At 50.3% G+C, this 20267-nt stretch overlaps 1 protein-coding gene and 1 non-coding gene across 3 annotated transcripts; one reads left to right on the top strand and one right to left on the bottom strand.

Annotated features, from left to right (window-relative positions):
- The first annotated feature begins 1389 nt into the window (after positions 1-1389).
- TRNAM-CAU (transfer RNA methionine (anticodon CAU)) lies at positions 1390-1462 on the top strand. Its single transcript has one exon. It is a non-coding gene; the product is annotated as a tRNA-Met (tRNA).
- Positions 1463-4556: 3094 nt separating this feature from the next.
- TLE7 (TLE family member 7) lies at positions 4557-20164 on the bottom strand. 2 transcript variants are annotated; one of them, XM_061138901.1, is made up of 10 exons: positions 17059-20164; positions 8058-8465; positions 7922-7944; positions 7697-7755; positions 6988-7200; positions 6640-6881; positions 6297-6438; positions 6010-6163; positions 5199-5272; positions 4557-4902 (listed from the first exon to the last, which is right to left on the bottom strand). In XM_061138901.1, the coding sequence occupies exons 2-10, from the start codon at positions 8363-8365 to the stop codon at positions 4798-4800; spliced, it is 1320 nt and encodes a 439-aa protein (XP_060994884.1). In that variant the 5' UTR covers positions 8366-8465; positions 17059-20164; the 3' UTR covers positions 4557-4797. The 2 variants fall into 2 exon arrangements, with proteins under 2 accessions (XP_060994884.1, XP_060994885.1); XM_061138902.1 differs by having other exon boundaries at positions 8058-8395.
- Positions 20165-20267: the final 103 nt, after the last annotated feature.

The raw sequence follows: 20267 nt of genomic DNA, 5'->3' as shown, positions 1-20267 counted from the left end.
GGTGACTCAGATTCTGTCCCTGTGTTACAGAGCACCCAGTCAAGGGAGGAGACGCATAGGGAACAACTGAGAACAGCCTGGAACCGCAGGATGCAATACAGTCACGTAAGCGCCCTGGGAAATCAGAGCAGCCAGAGGGAACCAGTATGAACGGCTGTCCAAGAGATGACCTGAAACCTGCGTTCAGCTGTGCACCAAGGACCTGAAAGCGGCCAGGGCAAGGGGCTAGACCCACCAGATATGGAAATACACTGTTCCCTGGTGAAAATAATAATTCCACAAGGGCTGAGGGAAAGAATAAGCCGCCCAGTCCAAGGTAGTAATCTTACCTCGTAATAATCGTTGGATAAACCGGATGGGGTAGTGATTCCTCTGTAGTCATGCCTTCTGGGCATCGGCGGCAGAAATTCCCGTGAAGAAGTAAGGAAGGAACGCTTTCTGACTTATATGTTCTATGTTCTATGTTCTGCCCATCCACTCATTCATCCATCCACCTTGCATTCTTGTAACAATAACATTTTAAACCCTGCCTAGAGGAATCGCCGCTGCTCTTCTGCTCTCCAAAATGCAATGCTCTATATGTAATAAGGACACAAAATGATTTGAAGAAGAAAGCAGAACCACAAGGTTGAATAAACGAGTAAGCTGGCAAGTCCAAGGCAATCATGGTTTCTCCCTCCGTTTTTCCAACTGAATTCACATCCAAGAGTCTTCTGGAATCTTCTCTCCCTCTCCTAACTCACCCCCACTCCTAAGGCCGGCTCAGGGCCTGGAGAGTTCACGCCCGAAATTCTTCCGAACCCCTCTCTCCTCCTCCCGCCCGCCTGCCCTCGCCCCCAGGTCCCTTCCCACCTTTCAGGGACGCCCCCCGATGCCCATCTGCAGTCTTCGTCCAGCCGGACACTGGCCGTTTGTCAGCAACACAAGCCCGAGCTCACGCCCCGAGCGCTCCGGCGACAGTGGCCGTCTGGGCGGACGCCCCAGCGCCGCCCGCCTCCGTGCACGGCGCATCCCCGCCGCCGGTCCTCCCGCCAAAGCCAGGCGCGTGCTCTCCGGTTTCCCTCGGAGCCTGTGCCCGCGCGGGACCCTCGTGTGTCCTGCCCCGCCTACGCCTGCTCAGCCCGCAGAACCCCACCGGCCGCGCGCGCCCTTCCACGCCTGGCGAGCGCGGCTGCACGAACCCACCTCCTCTCCCGACCCTCTGAGCTCCAGGCAGGCGCGGGACTCCCTCCCGCCGCAAGACCCCGGGAGAGGAGCCGTCCTGCCCCAGCTATCCCGGGACCCACCGGCGCTCTGCCGGCAAACACCGACTCTTGTGAGGCGGTTAGGTCAAAGGAAGCGGCTACAGGTATTTTCCCTTTGGTGATAAAGAAAGACTTTTGTTCGTCAGCCCTCTTAGCGCAGTGGGCAGCGCGTCAGTCTCATAATCTGAAGGTCCTGAGTTCGAGCCTCAGAGAGGGCATGACATTTTGCTGCCATTCACAGAAAATGCTTTCCGGGATAGTGTTTACAGAGGCCCTGCGGACCCACGTGCTGCCAGAGGACACGGTAAATGCCTAGGTCCACAGAGAGCCCGTTCAACCACAAGCCACAGCCAGAGGGTCGATCATTGTCCCATCTTCCTGCGGGGAAATGGATACAGCACTGCTGAGTGATTAAATTCGTCTCGCAACATCTCTGAAAAATGTTTCCTAAACTACTTCTGACTTCCTTTCCCACTTCCTCCGTGTGCTCCCCTAATGGATCAGCGGTAAATAATACGCCTGGAGCGCAGGAGACGCGGGTCCAATCCCTGGTGGGGAAGATCCCTTGGAGAAGGAAATGGCAACCCACTTCAGTATTCTTGCCTGGGGAATCCCACGAACAGAGGAGCCTAACTGGCCCCAGTCCATGGGACTGCAAAAAGTCAGACACCATTTAGCAACTGAAACACGACCACCTTCCTCTACTCGGATCAAGGCCGTGTCTCCACATTCTTTCTCTGCTGTCTCCGGCGACTGTATCCTTTCTCCGGTCCAGACCCAGTTTTCAGTTTCTGGGAAGACCTGGGCTGTTAGTGCAAGTTTCCCACGTGGCCCCGGAAAGCAAGGTGACGCCTGGCATTGATGACCTAGGAATGGCCAAACTTTAACTATAGCTTTAGCTAAATCCTTACATTCTTTTTAATTTTTTTTTTTAAAAATCCTTCAATTTTTGATTATTCAGTTAACAATAGCTTCCAGTTTCTTCGTGATTTAGCCTCTACCAATTATTTAGGCATATATTTCTTAATTTCCAAAACAAAGAAGTTTCTCATTTCCTTTTTATTGTTTATTTCTATCTTAATTGCATTATGGTCTTAGAATATATTCTGTAAGAATTAAATACTCTGAACTTTATGGCTCAGTATTTAGTCATGTCTTCTGTTTGTCATTATTACATAATTTTATTTAGATTAACATCAAATTAAACAATGTACTGAGTTAATAATAAATTATATTATAAATATAAATAACTTATTAATATTATTATATGCTATTATTCCAGTAGTTTTCCTCTATTAACTTGGAAGCTGTACCCTTCTTTAGTATTCTTTTAGTAATTAGCCTTGAAATTACACTACTCTTTGACTTATAGTGACTACTCTTAACTTGGACTTTTACCTTCTTTCCACAAAAGTAGAAAAAGTACAGTTCTCTTATTTTATCTTTTCAAAGTCTTACTCTCCCAACTTACATGCCTTTTTTTCAGTTCTCTTGGGCATACATCTAGGCGTTGAATTGCTGAGTCATATGGTAACTCTACCTTTAGCATTTTAAAAAGCTACCATACTGTTTTTCAAAGTGGCTGCAATGTGTTCTGTTAATACAATCCCACCAGCAAGTTATGGGGGTTCCAGTTTCTCCATTGCCTCAGCAACATTTGTTATTGTCTGTCTTCTTTATTCTAGCCATCCTGCTCATGCAACATTCCTTTGCACTGTGGGTTTGGTTTGTGTTTCTCTGATAACATTGAGCTTATTCCTGTGCTTATTGCCATCTGTATACCTTCTTTATAGAAACAGATATTCAAATCTTCTGCCCTTTTTAAAATCGTTTTGTCTTTTGCTGTTGAGTTTTAAGAATTCTTTACACATTTTGGATATAAATCCCATACCAGAAACATCTTCACAAAGGTTTTCACCCCTTCTGTGGGCTGTCTTCACTTTGTTAATGGTTTTTCTTGAAGCCAACTCTTTTTTGACAAACATTACCTTGAAGAAATAAACAATGCAGATAGAGTTGAATCTGTCCTTTTCATCCTTTTATGATCCAGTTTCTCTACTTTAGTCTCCAGAAATTACCACCTTGTGAATTCGATCTTTAGAATTCCCTACCTTTTAAAAATACTGTGTAAAAAACATATAGACACTTGGAGTCTAATTGTTACTATAGCCCAGGACAGGACTACTGTTGGACCCTACTCTCTGTATATTTTTCCATGGAAGCTAAATAAATATATTATTGAGAAGCACAATGGCCATAGCAGGAGTCAGCAAACTACAGCCAGCAGACCAAATGTGACCCACTGCTTATTTTTATAAACAAAGTTTTATTGGCACACAATCACATTCACATATGGCAACTTTTGTGCTACAACAGAGCTGAGCAATTGCCAACAAGGCCTAAAATATTTGCTATCTGGCCCTTTAAGTAAACGTTTGTTATTTCCAGAGTTATAGTGACACTTCAACATGTATAACAATTTAAATACAAGTTTATTTCTCTCCCCTGAAATATTCCAAAGGGGAAAGCTTTTCTCCATATTTGATTTGGGGACACAGGATGCTTTCATCTCATTGTTTTGCAATCCCCTTGGACCTTCACATCACTTGCCTGGAGCTGGTAAAAGGGGACAGAGGGCCTGGAGGAGACATCCCCCTACTTCTTTAGTCTTGGCCTAGAAAGGAGGCACATTCTTCACTCGTTATCTGTCAGCAAGAACCAGTACCGGACAGTATCTTGATGCAAAGGATGGTAGAGTTGGTCCCAGGCTTCATGCCTCTTCCAGGTTAATTCTAAGCTACAAACTTTAGTAGGCTACTAGCTGTCTCAGCCATGCCAACTCCAAGCAGAGGCTGGAGGAAAGCAGGCCTATATGGCTTGATTCAGAGTTGGGTCTTTTTCAGTTTGGTGAAGGCCACACAAAATATCACATCCACCAACATGAGAAGATGCCTTGAAACAGACAGGCAGCTTCTGACTGGCACCAAATGCCAGACTGACAATCAAGACCTTGGATATGGTGAGATCAGCTCCTGGAGTTTTAACCTGCGTCAAGAGTTGAGTTTTGTTGGTCTACCAGCATCCTGATACAAACTGAAAGTTTGTACATGGACATACATTGCTTCCTGAACTTTCTTAAGAGTCCAAGAATTCCCTGACACCCCCAAAAAAGAGTTATAAACAAAACTAAGTCTGGTCTAAAATTTCTTACCCACCCAGGAATTTGCTGAAAGGGGGTGTAAGCAATCCATCATGATGAGTTTGTTGTGTAAAACAACTGACCACACACCCAAGTCACTTTGGTTTTTGCTTTTCTCTTTTATTAATTACAAAATCCAGAAACCAGTGGTAGAAAAATAACAAAGGAAAAATCCCTAAGTTGTATAATAAAAACCTGGAGAGCAGGCTAGGCATGTGCTGGGCAAGAGGGGAATGGACAGATAACCAACCCATGAGGAGAAGCAGGGGGAGTAGCAGGTGTCAGAGTGGCCCAGCACCCCAAGATCACCCTCCCAGCACACTGGTCTTCTTTGGGTCTTCACCAGTGGGAACTTCAATACAAGAGCTGGTAAACCGTGGCACTATTCTTGGAGCCCGTGACTAGATACCGATTGTCAGAAGATATGTCACAACACAGGATGTGTGCGGACTCCTCTACCTGGAGGGAAAGAGAGGCCATGGAGGAACAACATGCGGGGTGTTTCAGGCTTCATACAGGGCTCTTTTCAAGGCTCCATGTAGATCCAAGGCTTGGTCCAGAGGCCAGGCTAGGTTCGGAGCTCAAGGTGGAGCCCAGGAGTTCCCAGGACTTTGAGTCCTCATTCCCCTTGATGTACTCAACAGCCCTGGTTGCCATCTCAGAGGTACTTTCCAACACTATCTCTGGGGCCCCATCCAGGGTCTGGGGTTTGTGAGCTCCCAGTGCCTGGGTTTGCACACCCCTCCACCCAGTACCTGAAACAATCTATGCAGAGAAGGTGCAGCTATGCAGCGGATCGTCTCATTCATTGTGGCCACAAAATAGCTCCCTGGCAGAGAAAAGACAGATGGAGGGGCCAGAGACCAAACCTGCCTTCCAGCCCCAGCTCTGCTCCCGACAAGACCAGGGAAGGAACCACTCTTTCTCTGCCTCAGCTTCCCGCATCTATAAAACTGAGAGACATGACCCAAACCATTCCTTCATCAGCCTGCTCCCTCCTGCCACACCCAGGATCCCGGGGAGAGTCCCTGAACAACAGGACAATGACATGGGGCTCCGTTCCTCTTCTGTCTTTGGCTGGTATCTTTGGGCTGGGGTTCCGTGTAGGAAGCTACCATTACAGACAGAGTCAGAAAAGCAGAGGGAACAAGCAGAGAAAGGAGGGAGGAAAGAGACTTCCCTGGTAGTCCAGTGGCTAAGACTCTGCACTCCCAATGCAGGGGGCCCAGATTCAATCCCGGGTCAAGGAACTAGATAGATCCCACATGCTGGAACTAAGAGCTTGCCTGGCACAACTAAGACCTGGTACAGCCAAATAAATAAGTGATAAGAAGAAGAAGAAAGAAGAAAACTTAGCCATGCCAGCAGGGGAGAAAAACTGGTGATGCGAGGAAGCAGAGGCGAAGGCAGTAGGAAGGTGGCCCGAGACCTCGGTCTGGCCAGTTCTGGGGCCAAAGACGGGGGAACTAAACAGTCTGAAAGGAGGCTGGGCCCAGACTCCACAGATGAGCAGACAGCTTGGCAGGCGACGGGGCACCAATAGGTGTCCCTGGCCTGCTCACTCACCACAGGAGGCAAACTTGAGATTGTGATGGTAGATGTATTTCTGTAGGACAGCCTTAAACTTTTCCTTCCGGTGTGTGTGCACGATTACGATGTCACTCATTCTCAAGCCTACTAACAACCACTCCTCACTCGGGTCATGGGTGATGCTGAGGATCTGTCGGGGAGGAGGTTTGGGGTCAGCACTCAAAAAGGCCAGGCCCATCATTCATCGCCCCCCACTTCTGCATGCACCCACAGCTCCTGGGCCCCAGGGACCGCACTCAGACCCTCGGTAGTCATGCGGGCACCTCATGCCGTAAATCATGTTGCTGCAGCCTCTGGTAGCTCCTCAGGTCCCAGGAGTATAGTTTGGTGTCTTCACCTCCCGTCCAGAACTTATTGCCCGTGATGTCCACACACTGGGATCCGTATATGGGGACTTCATGCTTCCTGGTGGGAAAACAACTCAGAGGTTCATGCGTTGGTTGAACCCTCAGAAGTCTGGGGCCCAGGCAGTCCCTAGATACGCAGCCCATATGCGTCCTCCACACGGACTCACCTCGTCCTACTGCAGAGGAGGAAGTGAAGCAGGGCAAGCAGCCCAAGCTTCCCAAAAGCCTCACCGTTGCACCCCACCCCCTGGGGTCATACCTGATCAAGATTTGGTTCTGCAAATCCCAAATTTCAACAAATCCTTTGAAACAAGCCACACAGATCTGGGCGTTGGAGGAGAGCGCCAGGGAATAGCACACGGGGCCCGTGGAGGCCAGCTGTGCCCTGACGCGGGGGGTGGGTGCCAAGTCCCAAAGCGTCAGGGTCTGGGACAGACCCCCCGTGATCAGGCTCCGCTCATCGGGGAACAGCTTGCAGGTGAAGACACAGCTGTCACGGTCCTGTTGGAAGGGCTGACATTCTCAAATGGTCTCCAGGAAGCATGGGCTCTCAGTGTCAGGACAGAGGTCATCCCGAGCTCCCCCAGCCTTCTGGAGGACCCCTTACCTGGAAGTTGAGCTGGGCCTGGGGCGCCCGGTCCCAGGCATGCAGGGCACTCTCATCCCACACTCTGATGTAGCCGTGGCCACACGTGTACACGTGGTGAGTGGAGCCACTGACGGCCACTGCATAGACTTTCTTCCCGTGGCGGAGTCGGCCGACCTTCCAGGACTTATGTGGGGCCCTCTGCCTAACCACCACGTCATCTGGAACGGGAGGCTGGGGTGGCCACAAAAGGGTCACAGCCTTGACCTGCTCTCATCGATGGGGGCCAGCCTGTCCTGTCCTCTAACTCAGTTCCTAAGCCTGCATCCACCAGCTGCTCTCTGATCCCCAAGCAGGACCATGTCCTCAACTGGGGTCCCCAGACCACTGACATCCTTCTGCACCAGCCCAGGGTGGCCTCCCTGACAAACAGGCCATATCTTAGACACTTCTGAGTTTAGCGATGACAGCAGAGCCTGGCTCAGAGTTCCTCTAAGGATGTCAGTCTAAATGCGACCCTGAGAGCTGAGGCCCTACACAATGGTGACAGACGGAGGGGAGCCCAGGTCCAAAGAAGCACGGACTCCATGCACCCACCACCTATGGGGGAGAGAGTGAGGGTGCAGACATACCACACACTCTTACCCTCTTCCTACTAACTTTTTGTTGAGGTGGGAGAGGGGAATGGGAAGGGAAAGATACTAGGATTAAAACAAAAAAAGACACGTACAATTGCTCTGAGGAATGACAAGACTTCTTCACTGGGACCAGGCGAAGGACAAGGCTGACCTACAGGGAAAGACCAGCGGCCACCTGCTCAGAGAGGTAGGGTCTCGCAGCAACAGCATCACAGGACCCAGGGAGAAGGCTGCTCTCACATCCCAGGGTACCCCCACTCTGAAGCCCAGCCACGGGCTGCACCCTTGTTGCTCACATCGTCTCAGCTAGGACTTACCAAACTCCGCTCCTGGTGGGGGGCTGTGACACAGGGAGGAGAGAGGGAGGAGACAGACGGGAAGTGAGATGGGTGGAGCCTCCCTCTCCTGAGAAAGTTCACCACCCCAGGCCAGCCTTGTTCAAGGGAGGCTTACTTGAAACCACACGCTGCATCTTCGGATTCTGCCTTGGAGAGCCGAGTGGCTGGCAGCTCGGATCCATCTAGGGCCTGGGGGGCCCACTGCTGGGGACTCGCACAGGTCATCTCTTGATAAGCTGGGCCGTGCTGGCTCGGGGAGCCCAGGGGCTGCTCCGGGGGACTGCACACCTCGCCCAGCTGAGACCGCGCACGGTGCTCCGGTTGGGAGGAAGCATCAGGGCTCTCTGGCACGTCCCTCCTCTTTTCAGGCTCATCATAAATTGGGAGCACACCAAACGAGCCCTCTTCCTTCTCTTCACTCATGGTTTTCAGTCAATGAAGTGCCTGAGCCACCTGGTTCCAGGGTTTGAGGAATGAATTAGTTTGTCACGCAGACCCTGGGTCCCCAATTTGTCCAGATCCCCTGCAGCAAAAGAGAGAAGAGATGCTGACATGTGGATGCGATCTTTGGGGTCTATTGAGAAGGCTGTGAGAACACTCCTCTGAGGGAGAGGATTCGCAATTGGCCACAGACTCACTTTTGATACTAAAGTTGGCAGCGATGGTGCCGAGGGTGAAACGTCACTTGGACATTTTGAGATGTTATAATAGTACCAGGTGTGTGTTTTGGTTTTCCTTCTAGACACACAGACTGCACTTCCTATCCTCTAAAATCAAACTCACCCTTAAATTTGAACATGCAGATCAGGTCAGTGGCATTAAGCACAGACACACTGTTGAGCAACGATTCTGCTTGCGTGCTCAGTAGAGTCCAACTCTTTGCAACCCCAGGGACTGTACCCCACCAGGCTCCTCTGTCCATGGGATTCTCCAGGCAAGAATACTGGAGCGGGTTGCCATTTCCCACTCCACAGGATCTTCCTGACCCAGGGATCAAACCCGCGTCTCTTGCGTCTCCTGCACTGGCAGGCAGATTCTTGACCACTGCATAGCATTTTCAAATGAGGGTTCATCCACCAGGTAAAAGAAACATGAAGCCACAGGAAACCATACACACATCACGGGGTCTCTCCCCTCTAGAGGGGACAGCATGGAAGAACTCAGCGGTCATGCAATAAGCCTTGGGCGAGGCTGCAGAAGGATGAAGAGGTTGGCTGGTGGGGATTTAATCTTTCCCATCCTAGGAGCTAATTCTGAGAACTGAATGCAAACAGGATTGTGGAATACTCAGAATTATACAAGGCCAGTGGCAAACACTCAAGACACGGCAGATAGTGTGTTTATCTGAGAGCTATGCCAGGGACCAGAGCTTTGAGGATTGAAGGCAGACCAAATGCCTTCCTTCAGGATGCTCAAAAGCCAACCCCAGAAGTCCCAGGTGAGACCCAGTGTTCCACTGACAGGACAGATCAGAAGCTGTAGGGACAAGATGACAGGCAGGGCTGAAGAGGTGATCTTCCAGTTGGAACCAATGCCTTGAAAGCCAGGCTCGGTCCTCAGCTCTCAGATACAATGGGGTACCCAGGCTGCCTGCCCCTGGGAAGCTCCTCCAGACACTTGGTGGTCTCACTGTGCCTGTGGCCCTGAACCAAATACTTCACATAGCTGGTCCCATTTCATCCACATACCTGTGCGGGCCACATTTGACAAGTTTTAAATACTGAGGTTCTGAGTGGGTAGGCAAACAGCTAGAAAGCACGGAGAAGAGGTTCAAATTCTGCCGTGTCTGGCTCTCAACCGTCTCCTTCCTTCCTTCCCATCAGAAGAAGGAGGGTACTATCTACCACAGTCACGATGTAGTTACCCAACCCCCAGCAGTTCCACTTTCAGGAATTTATCCTCAAGTTGCCCTCAAATATAAGCTAAATAATCTATGTCTAAATGGAAGCATTATAGCATTGCTTGTGATAAATGACTGGACAAACCCGAAGTCTGTAAGAAGGGAGTGGTAAAATAAGTCACAGTAATATGTGTGAAGTGGAATATGACACAACTGTGAAAAAGAACAAGGACGCTGATGTCTGGATGTGGAAAATTCCAAGGGAAGTTAATGGGGAAGGAGTGGATTCAATGTGTATAATGCACAGCTTTGGTGTAAAAGAATGGAAATTAGAACCTACCTTTGCATATGCTTGTATAGACTTAAGAAACTAGGAAGGGTGCTGCCCTAGGAATAGAAATTGGCAAGTAGGAAAAAGGAACGGCAGGAGGATGTCACTGCAAAACTTGGGATATGTTTTGTATGCCTGTGGCTCTTTAGACCTAAATTAAAATTGCTGGACCATGAGCCTTTTTCCTCAATCAGGTCCTTTCTTTGTCATTTTCTCCAACTGGCAATTTGAGGTTCTCATGATTCTTAATTGTTGTTATTGTTTAATTGCTAAGTTGTGTCCAACTCTAAGACCCCAAGGACTGTAGCCTGCCTGGCTCCTCTGTCCATGGGATTCTCCAGGCAACAATACTGGAGTGGGTTGTCATTTCCTTCTTCAGGGGATCTTCCCCACCCAGGGATCAAACCCAGGTCTCCTGCACTGGCAGGCGGATTTCCCACCACTGAGCCACCAGGGAAGCCCAATTCTTAATTACTTGTTTAAATAATTCAGCAAACTTGCCAAGACATGCAGCAGTCTCCTTTAACTGGGACCCCAGGTCTGGCTTGGCCCTGAGGGTGGTGGAAGGGCAGAACACCTTCCCAGCCAGGGGGATGCGGATGTGCAGACAGAGATGGGTAGGAGCCCAGGCCCACGTGTAGGTAAAGCTTAAAGGCAGTGAAGCCATTTAGACAGGATTTCATGGATGAGAAGGATTACACCCTAAGACTAAGACAAGGCTTTCTAAAGTGTCCAAGGAAGAGTCAGCATCACCAACTCCCTTCTCTGCTCCACCCTCAGAACCGGGAATAAAAGCAACTCTCTTTCTCAAGCTTCAACAGAAAATGCTAGAGCAGAGATTCACCCTGCCAGTAAGACGAGCACTCACCAGTCCCTCACTGCACGCAACTCACCTCCGTAGGCAGGTCAGACGCTGGAGACAGGAGGTGAGAATTGCACACATCTGGTTAGTAATGGGAATCCAGCCTCGTCCACCCCTCCCTCCCTCAGGCACTGCCCCTTGTGCTGCAGGCTGCTAGTTTAGACTAACTGATAATTAAGCCCTGGGTCAGAACCTGGGTCAGGTGTAGGGCCCTGGATGGCTCATCAGTTACCGGGCGTGACCTCGGCCACCACCCACCACAGAGCTGGGCTGCCTTTACTGATAAGGCTGGGATAAGAGTCCTGGGATAAGACTGGGATCTGTCCAATAAATTCACAGCAGGAGGCCAGGTGCAGTGAGACATTTTTCAGGGGATGGGTTCGGGGCACCCCACGCGAGCCAGTGTTTTCGCAAAGATGGAGAGTTGGGTGGAGCTACACCAGGAAGCAGTTTCACATTTTCATCTCCAGGTGAACCCCCTGGGCAAGGGGAGGCAGCCCTGTCACCTCTCATCTCTCACCAGTCTCTCTCGGAAAGTGAGGATCAGGGAACTCTTCTCTGCGGAGGCTTCACCAGTGATTCTTACATTGGAGTGCTAAACACCTGGAGGGCTTGTTAAAACCCAGCACTGGGCCCACCCCAGGAGATTCTGATTCTGTGTCCCTGGGGTGGGATCTGGCTCTAGGTGAGTGATTACACCATCTCGATTATCTGGGCCATGAAGATCTTTTCTGTATAGTTCTTTTGTGTATTCTTGACATCTCTTCTTAATATCTTCTGCTTCTGTTAGGTCCATACCATTTCTGTCCTTTATTGTTCCCATCTTTGTATGAAATGTTCCCTTGGTATCTCTTATTTTCTTGAAGAGATCTCTAGTCTTTCCCATTCTATTGTTTTCATCTATTTCTTTGCATTGATTGCTGAGGAAGGCTTTCTTATCTCGCCTTGCTATTCTTTGGAACTCTGCATTCAAATGGGTTTATCTTCCCTTTTGTCCTTTGTCTTGAGCTTCTCTTCACATCCTAAAGGAAATTCATCCTAAAGGAAATCAGTCCTGAATATTCACTGGAAGGACTGATGCTGAAGCTGAAACTCGAATTCTTTGGCCACATGATGCAAAGAACCAACTCTTAAAAAGACCCTGATACTGGGAAAGATTGAAGGCGGGAGGAGAAGGGGATGACAGAGGATGAGATAGTTGGATGGCATCACTGACTCAATGGACATGAGTTTGAGTAAGTTCCGGGAGTTGGTAATGGACAGGGAAGCCTGGTGTGCTGCAGTCCATGGGGTCACAAAGAGTTGGACACAACTGAGTGACTGAACTGAACTGGTGTGGGGTCTGAAACTTGATATTTCCAGCAACTTCCCCGGTGAGGGTGACCCTGCTGCTGGAGGTCTGGGGACTCCACTGGAGAGGCACCGCCTAAATCCCTCTGTTTGGTGGTCCTTTTCTGGCAGGAGGGGAAGGGGTAACGAGGCCATATCTCTCCTGCTCTGCTCCCCTTGTTCACCTCCAGTCATGGCCCACCCCTCCCACTGAACACACTCTCTTCTATTCTGCTTTTTCTCACTTGTTGCCTTCCTCTATTGAAGTGTAAGTCCTGAAATTGCTGCTGCTTACAAAGAAATCTTTTACCACTCCTGACCTCCAATATCCAAAGCTCTCTGTCTCTCCCTTTCTCTCTCCCCACTCATGAACACAGCCCTTGTCTCCAAAACTGTTACCGCTGCCTATAGTCTTCCAGATAATGCCTGTATTTAAGGTCTATCCCTAGGTGACTTCCCCAGTGGTCCAGTGGCTAAGACTTGATGCTCCCAGCTCCCAATGCATGGGGCCCAGATTTGATCCCTGGTCAGTGAACTAGATCCCACATGCAGTGGATAAATGATCCCACATGCTGCAACTAAGGCCGGGTACAGCCAAATAACTAAATGCTTTTTTTAAAAAAGAGAGAGAGAGAGAGTTGTCCCTGTCAAGGCTCCATGTTTCCTCCCTCATGCTGTTTGTTCTCTCATCTAGGACCTCTGTTTTGAAAAAAAAAAAAAAAAATTTATGAAAAATAAAAAAAAGACCACATCTGTCACTTTCAGACAGCCTGCCAGCCCGAGAGAGGCCAGTGAGAGGACCCCAGTGGTCAGCAAGGCAGCCCCTGGAGAAGAGGATTCATAGAAGGGGCCTAGGGTCTGGATCATAATCCAGAGCACTGCTGGGCACTATACATTCATTTTCTGCATCATCATCATAGTCCACTCTCAGAGCCGACCCAGGAGAGAGGTTTACAGTGAAGGGAGCTAAAGCTTTGAGAGTTTGAATAACTTGCTCAAGATCACATAGCAAGGAAGGCTAGAGTTAAGAGTTTGAGACCAGGTTTGCACAAGTCCACAGAGCCTTCTATTGGAGTGCAGGGAGACGGAGGACAATAGGAACAGGGGGGCCACTTGGCTGCAGCAGCCTGGAGGGGTGCTTTCTGGGCACTCTCAGGACAGACATGGGAATGCTAAGAGTTGAATTGTCAACTATTGATAATAATGGAAGTGGGGACTTGCGTGGTGGTAAAGAACCCACCTTCCAAGGCAGGGGATGTGGGTTTGATCCTTGTTGGTGAACTAAAATCCCACAGGGCAACTAAGCCCACACGGCAACTAAGCCCACACATGCATCACAACTACTAAAGCCCGTGCACCCTGGAGCCTGTGCTCTGCAACAAGAGAAGCCACCACAGTGAGAAGCCCGCCCACCACAACTAAGAGTAGACCCTGCTCACCACAACCAGAGAAAGCCTGTGCGCAGCAAGGAGCAGCCTGGGCACTGCAACAAAGACCCAGAGCAGCCAAAACCACAAACTTAAACACAGAATTACCATATGACCAAGCAATTCCACTCCTAGGTATATACCTAAGAGAATTGAAAACAGAGGCTCAAACAGATTTTTGTATACCAGTGTTCACAGCAGCATTATTCACAATAGCTAACAGGTGCAAACAACCCAAGAGTCCATTAACAAGCAGATAGATAGGCAAGATGTGGTATATCCATACACTAGAATATTAGTCACCAGTAAATAGGAAGGACACATACATGCTACAGCTTGGATGAACCGTGAAAACATTACACTAAATAAAAAAACAGACATAATAGCTCCATATTGTATGAGGCCATTTACATGAAATACCCAGAATGAAAGTGAAAGTGTTCTTCGCTCAGTCATGTCCAACTCCTTGTGACCCCATGAATCACTGTCCAAGGAATTCTCTAGGCAAGAATACTGGAGTGGGTTGCCATTCCCTTCTCCAGGGGATCTTTCTGATCCAGGGATCAAACCAGGGTCTACTGCATTTCAGGCAGATTCTTTACCATCTGAGCCACAACAGAGATCAGAGACCATTTACATGAAATACCCAGAATAGTCAGATCTATATAAAGAGAAAGCAGATTAGTGGTTTCTAGGGATTGGAAGGTGGGGGTGGGGGTATAGGGATCAACTGCTTAACAGTCATGGGGTTCTCTCTGGGGTGATGAAAAGGTCTGAAACTAGATAGTAGTGATCAGTGCACTGTGAAAGTACGAATGCTACTTTAAAATAGTTAAAACGGTAAAGTTTATGTTACGTGTATTTTACCACAATTAGAAAACCAATGAAAACAGACTTTGTGCCAATGAGTTAGAGGCCATGCAAGTCCCAGTAGCATTTTCCCCTTCTTCCTCTTCATCCACCAAACCCCAAACAGTTTAGCTGGTAGTTTTCTAACCTTTGCTTCCATAAAAGAAGAACCAGCAAGATGCAGGTATGTACCCCTCCCTGCAGTGGTCATGTATGGATGTGAGAGTTGGACTGTAAAGAAAGTTGAGCACCGAAAAATTGATGCTTTTGAACTATGGTGTTGGAGAAGACTCTTGAGAGTCCCTCGGACTGCAAGGAGATCCAACCAGTCCATCCTAAAGGAGACCAGTCCTGGGTGTTCATTGGAAGGACTGATGCTGAAACTGAAACTCCAGTACTTTGGCCACCTCATGCGAAAAGACCCTGATGCTGGGAGGGATTCATTGGAAAAGACCCTGATGCTGGGAGGGATTGGGGGCAGGAGGAGAAGGGGACAACAGAGGATGAGATGGCTGGATGGCATCACCAACTCGATGGGCATGAGTCTGAGTAAACTCCGGGAGTTGGTGATGGACAGGGAGGCCTGGTGTGCTGTGATTCATGGGGTCACAAAGAGTCAGACACGACTGAGCGACTGACTGAACGGAACCCCTCCCTGCCGAGAGACCCTGGTCAGCTACAGTCTAACGGGCAAGGGTTTGTTCGCCCTCTGGTGGGCAATCAGAGAGCAACCCAATTCGAACCACCTAAGATATCTGTGCTCACATCCCAAAGCACTTGATGGTTGTACTCAGGGTGCCACTCCCCCACCCTGGAATTTCTCTTTCTGCAGGAGAGCCTCCAGAGAACTGACTAGGGCCCCTGCTGTGCATGAAAATGTATAAGCCATATAAACACAGGCCAAAACACTTCTTCCCTTACGAATTCGTTGACATCGTCCATTCAACAGAAATTATTCACAGGCAAGTTCCACCAAGCCTGTGAATGTTGGAGGTGGTGTTGGAACTGTGGTGTTGGAGAAGACTCTTTAGAGTCCCTTGGACTGCAAGGAGATCCAACCGGTCATCCTAAAGGAAATCAGTCCTGAATATCATTGGAAGGACTGATGCTGAAGCTGAAACTCCAATACTCTGGCCACATGATGTGAAGAACTGATTTATTGGAAAAGACCCTGATGCTGGGAAAGACTGAAGGCAGAAGGAGAAGGGGACGACAGAAGATGAGATGGTTGGATGGCATCACCAACTCAATGGACATGAGTTTCAGTAAGTTCCGGGAGGTGGTGATGGAAAGGGAAGCCTGGTGTGCTGCAGTCCATGGGGTCGCAAAGAGTCAGACATGACTGGGCGATTAAACTGAACTGAAGTTCCGGCCTCGCCCAATGAGTTACCCACAAGGAGCTTGTGGTCCACAAGGCGAGTCAGTAAACCAGCAGCTCCAAGAAGAGAAGGCAGAAAATGGTATCAATTAGATGGAGGTGAGGTGAGGACCCAGAACAGGGGACACAGTGCTAACCAACCAAGGAGATCAGGGAGGCCAGCAAAGGGGAGGTGGCCTTTGGCTGAGCTGTGTGAAGGGGGAGGGGAAGAGTTCTCCAGGTAAGGGACACTCCTCATAGTTCCCTGGGTCCCTGCGCTTCCTCTCTCTCCCTCCCTTCCTGTCGTGAGGAGCCTCCAACTCACCACTCCTTACTTTGAGCCCTTCCCACAAGAGCACGGTGGTGGGTCCCACCTCCCCCATCTTGTAGGTTCATCCTACCCATCTCACCCCCACAGCCTGGCTACTGAAAGCTTGTGTTCTCAGTTCTGCATTTCACTTTTCCTGATGGAATGACCCCTTACCTCCCAAGGGACGTTTAAGCAAAGCCCCTGCCCCTCATTCCCAGGGGCCTGGGACTGCCCCCTCCCCGAAGTCCTACAACAGTTCTATTTAAGTACATTCACCTGGTGGCTCAGATAGTAAAGAACCCACCTGGTGGGTCCCTTGGGAGGTAAGAGATCATTCCATCAGGAAAAGTGAAATGCAGGGTTGAATCCCAGCGTTGGGAAGATCCCCTGGAAGACAGCATGGCAACCCACTCCAGTATTCTTGCCTGGAGCATCCCCAAGGACGGAGCAGTCTGGCGGGCTACAGTCCATGGGATCGCAGAGTCAGACACAACTGAGCGACCAGGCACAGCCCGCAGTCCTACGGCAGCCCTCTCTTGTGTTCACCATCTAGGCCTCAAGTCAGATTTCATGGGGTGTAGGACTGAGGGTGGGGGTGGGAATAGGCTGTGCTTCTTTTAAGAAAAGTTTGCAACGCCTTCTATGCGTCCCGCTGACTGACCTGCAGGACACGGGGTCCTGGACGCACACAGTCCAACTCCGAGCCTTCACGCACCCCAGCATTCCCCCACCTCCACTCCCACCCCCGCGCCCTGGTCTCTAAGATCGTGTCCTCCCCCACCCCCACTCCGCGGATCAACAGGAGACTTACCGTCAAGGGCTCAGACCGGCTGCCCCGGGGCTCCGCCCGGAAGACTCCTCAGGACCAGAGCAGGGAGAGCCGGCCCGCAACAAGGGAACCCGGGCAACCTCGCGCTCCTAGTTCGTTTCTTCCCGCCCTGCAGTGAGCGGACCGGCCGCCGGGGGCAGCAGGGGCCAAGCTGGCGGTCTGTGCGTCTTAATGGCTGGCTCCTCGTGCCCACAGCGCCGGCCTCCAAGCCCTGGACGCGCAGGCCCGTCCTCTCCGCTCTCTCTCACTTCGAGGCCAAAACAGAGTCCCAGGGCGACAAGGCGCGCGCCCAAGGGCGACAGGACGGGAGGCAACCACTGGAGGCGGCCACCGGCTGCCAGCGCCGCACGTCTATGGCCCAGGACGGATGGGACCCAGAGCCTCAGGCCCCCACCTGCAGCAGGTGGGCCCCGGAGGCCCGGCCAGCACGGCCGGCAGATGCGTCAAACCCTGGGCAGGAGGACCCCTTACCTTGGCGAGCCGAGGAGAGGGGCGAGAAGGTGCGTTCGGCCGCGCCGCTGGGAGGGCTTCCTGGAGGCTGGGCTTCGGCTGAGTGTGGGTGGGATTTCAGTGGCCGGGAGGGGGGGTGGGGCACGCTTCAGGGGCACTGGAAACACTTGAGCACCGACCTGCGCAGGGCAGGGGCTGAGGAGCAGGGAGGGGAGGGTGGGAAACCAGAGCCGGAGTGGGACTCAGGCCCGGGAAGCCCAGGAGCAGGCGGAGAACGCCGGGCCCCAGCAGAGCGGGCTCAGACCCTGGGCGGAAGCCCCAGGAACCCTGTGAGGTGTGGGATTTGCTGAGACCACGTGGTCTGTGGTGCGAATGGGGCCCGAGAGAAGGCGGAAGGGGCTGCAGGGAGGTCGCGGAGGAGAAGACCAAAGTTCGCTCCTCTCGGAGTCCCCGGGCACTTCGGAAACCCTGGCCTGTGGATGGGCCCACAAATGTTCAGTTGAACTGAGTGGACTGTCTAAGGGAAGGGGTGTCCTCAGTTCCTTGTCAGGAGAAAGAACAGCAGAGCGGGGCTATGGTCTGTGAGGAACGGGGATGTCAGAGGCGGAGAGGTCAGAGGAACATCTTACGAGCCTCTTCTCAGAACCCCCAGCCCCACCACAAGGACAGGGCTACCACCCAGGGGGAGCTGTGCTGTCTCTTTCCGCCCCCCCACCCCACCCCACCCCCACCCTGACCAGATGTCACAGAAGCCCTGCCTCCACCCATTGCACACACCCTCCCTCCCTGATTGGGCCTCTGCTCGCCAGGCTTCCCAGACCTGCTGAATGCCCTGCATCAGCCATGTTTCCTCTGAGCCTGTTTTCCCTCCTGATCTGGGCAGGGCAGGATCAGGTATTTTCTGAGGTCCCTTCCAGTGTGACAGGCCTGGGCAGAAGGGTGCCCTGTGCTGCAGAGATGGAACATGTTTACCTGGACTGAGAGACACTTGATTTAATCCTGACCCTTCCAGGCTCATGGCTCCTGATGAGAAAGAAGTGCTTTTTCGAGGTCTCCAGTGCCATGGCTCTTCTTAGTCTCTGGAAGGCCCCCACTGGACCCAGGCAGCTCTTCACTGGAGTAGTGAACATGGAGGCTACAAGGTGTCAGGACTTCTGGGCCATAGGGTCCACATGACTTCACGAGACTTTGCAGTTACCTGCTTTATTCACCCTCGTATCCTTGGGATCTGAGCAGATGACCTACCATGGATAGTAACAAAGCTACAGAGAGGGAGAAAACTCTCAGGAGCCGTCTGGGTGAGATGGGCCTTACGCCCTATGTCCAGTGCCAACCCTGCAGATCAATAGCCTTAAGACCCAGAGCCCAAGTTCACACAGGATTTGGGGGCAGATCCAGAAGATAGGTTTTGTCCTCAGTGATTCTCAGCCCTCCTAGAGTCCCTGCCTTGGTCCTGCCACAGCAGAGATGGTGCTAAGACTCCACCTGGAGCCAGGACTGCAGGACTTCCTGTCCCCATCTCTCCTGTCACATCCAGAGACCAGCTGGAGAATATTCATGACCTAGGAGGGGTGGGATGAGCCACGGCCTTCTACCCTCTTCTCTGGCCTGGGTAATGGGACACATCAGCCACTGATTGCTGTGTGACCAGGGGCAGTGCCATCTGTCTCTGTTTCAGTGTTTCTGTAAGTAAATAAAGAACATGGATTCATGGCTTGAGGCACTTCTGGGTTTGTGTGGTCTACAACTGCCCAAAGGAGTAGGCCAAGATGGTTGGGTGAAGGACTATGCTCTCCTGTGTTCGGGGGCTGCCAGGGTCTGCCTCCACCCATGTGCAGCTTCCAGAAGCTGGAGTTGGGGGCGGGGAGAGGTCACTTATACAGTGGTCCTGGACATTCTGCTGAGGTGCTACACCATGTCATTAGCTTTCTGCCAGGAGTGGTTCCTCTGAGGTACACAAGACAGTTCTCCCAGCCAACACTGGTCTTCCGAGCTACAGAGAGTGCAGGAGCAGGTGTGGGGAAAGGGGGTGCTGTGGGGTATACTGTGTGTCTATGAGAGTCTGTGTTCATCTTGATGTGGGACAGAGATTTGAGGGCTTACTATGTGTGACTGTATGCTTTTAATTTTTACTCCTTAGAGTACTCCTGAGACTGAACATCTTCATTAGTCACTTTTTTATCTTTTTAAAAAGCTGCTTGCTATTGTTTGCTGGGTTTTAGAATTTCTCTTAACTGTAAGATCTCTTTGTATATTACATACTACATGTTAATATCACAAATTTTACAAAGGTATTTCCACTTTTTGTGCTTTATCTTTTACTTGGAGTTATTTAAAACAAAAGCATAAAGATTCTATTTTGAAAAGCCAATTTATCAATATTTTCCCTTATGGTTGGTTTCTAGCTTTCATCTGATGCTTAGAAAGGTTTTCTCCATTCCATGAAAATAAAAAGATTTACTCATTATCTTTCCCTTAAGGAAAGTTTTATTGTTATACCTCTTTACAAACTGGTGCATGCTTGTTGTAAAAAATTAAAGGGCAATAAATTAATTTAGGTAAGTAGTTGAAGAGTTTTTCTATCTAAGAAGGTACTGCTCTCTTCCATTTATTTAACTTCCCTTCTGTGGCCCTCAGTGGAGATCTGTTAAGTTCTCCACAGAAGTCCTACATAATAAGTTTATACCCAGAAAATTGACTGTTCTTGATGCTGTTGGGAATGGAATATTTTCCTTCATTAT

This window comes from Dama dama, chromosome 4 (assembly GCF_033118175.1).
Source record: "Dama dama isolate Ldn47 chromosome 4, ASM3311817v1, whole genome shotgun sequence".
Lineage (NCBI taxonomy): Eukaryota > Metazoa > Chordata > Mammalia > Artiodactyla > Cervidae > Dama > Dama dama.
Note: the sequence above shows the minus strand (reverse complement) of the source record. Positions and strands in the feature narration are given on the sequence as shown.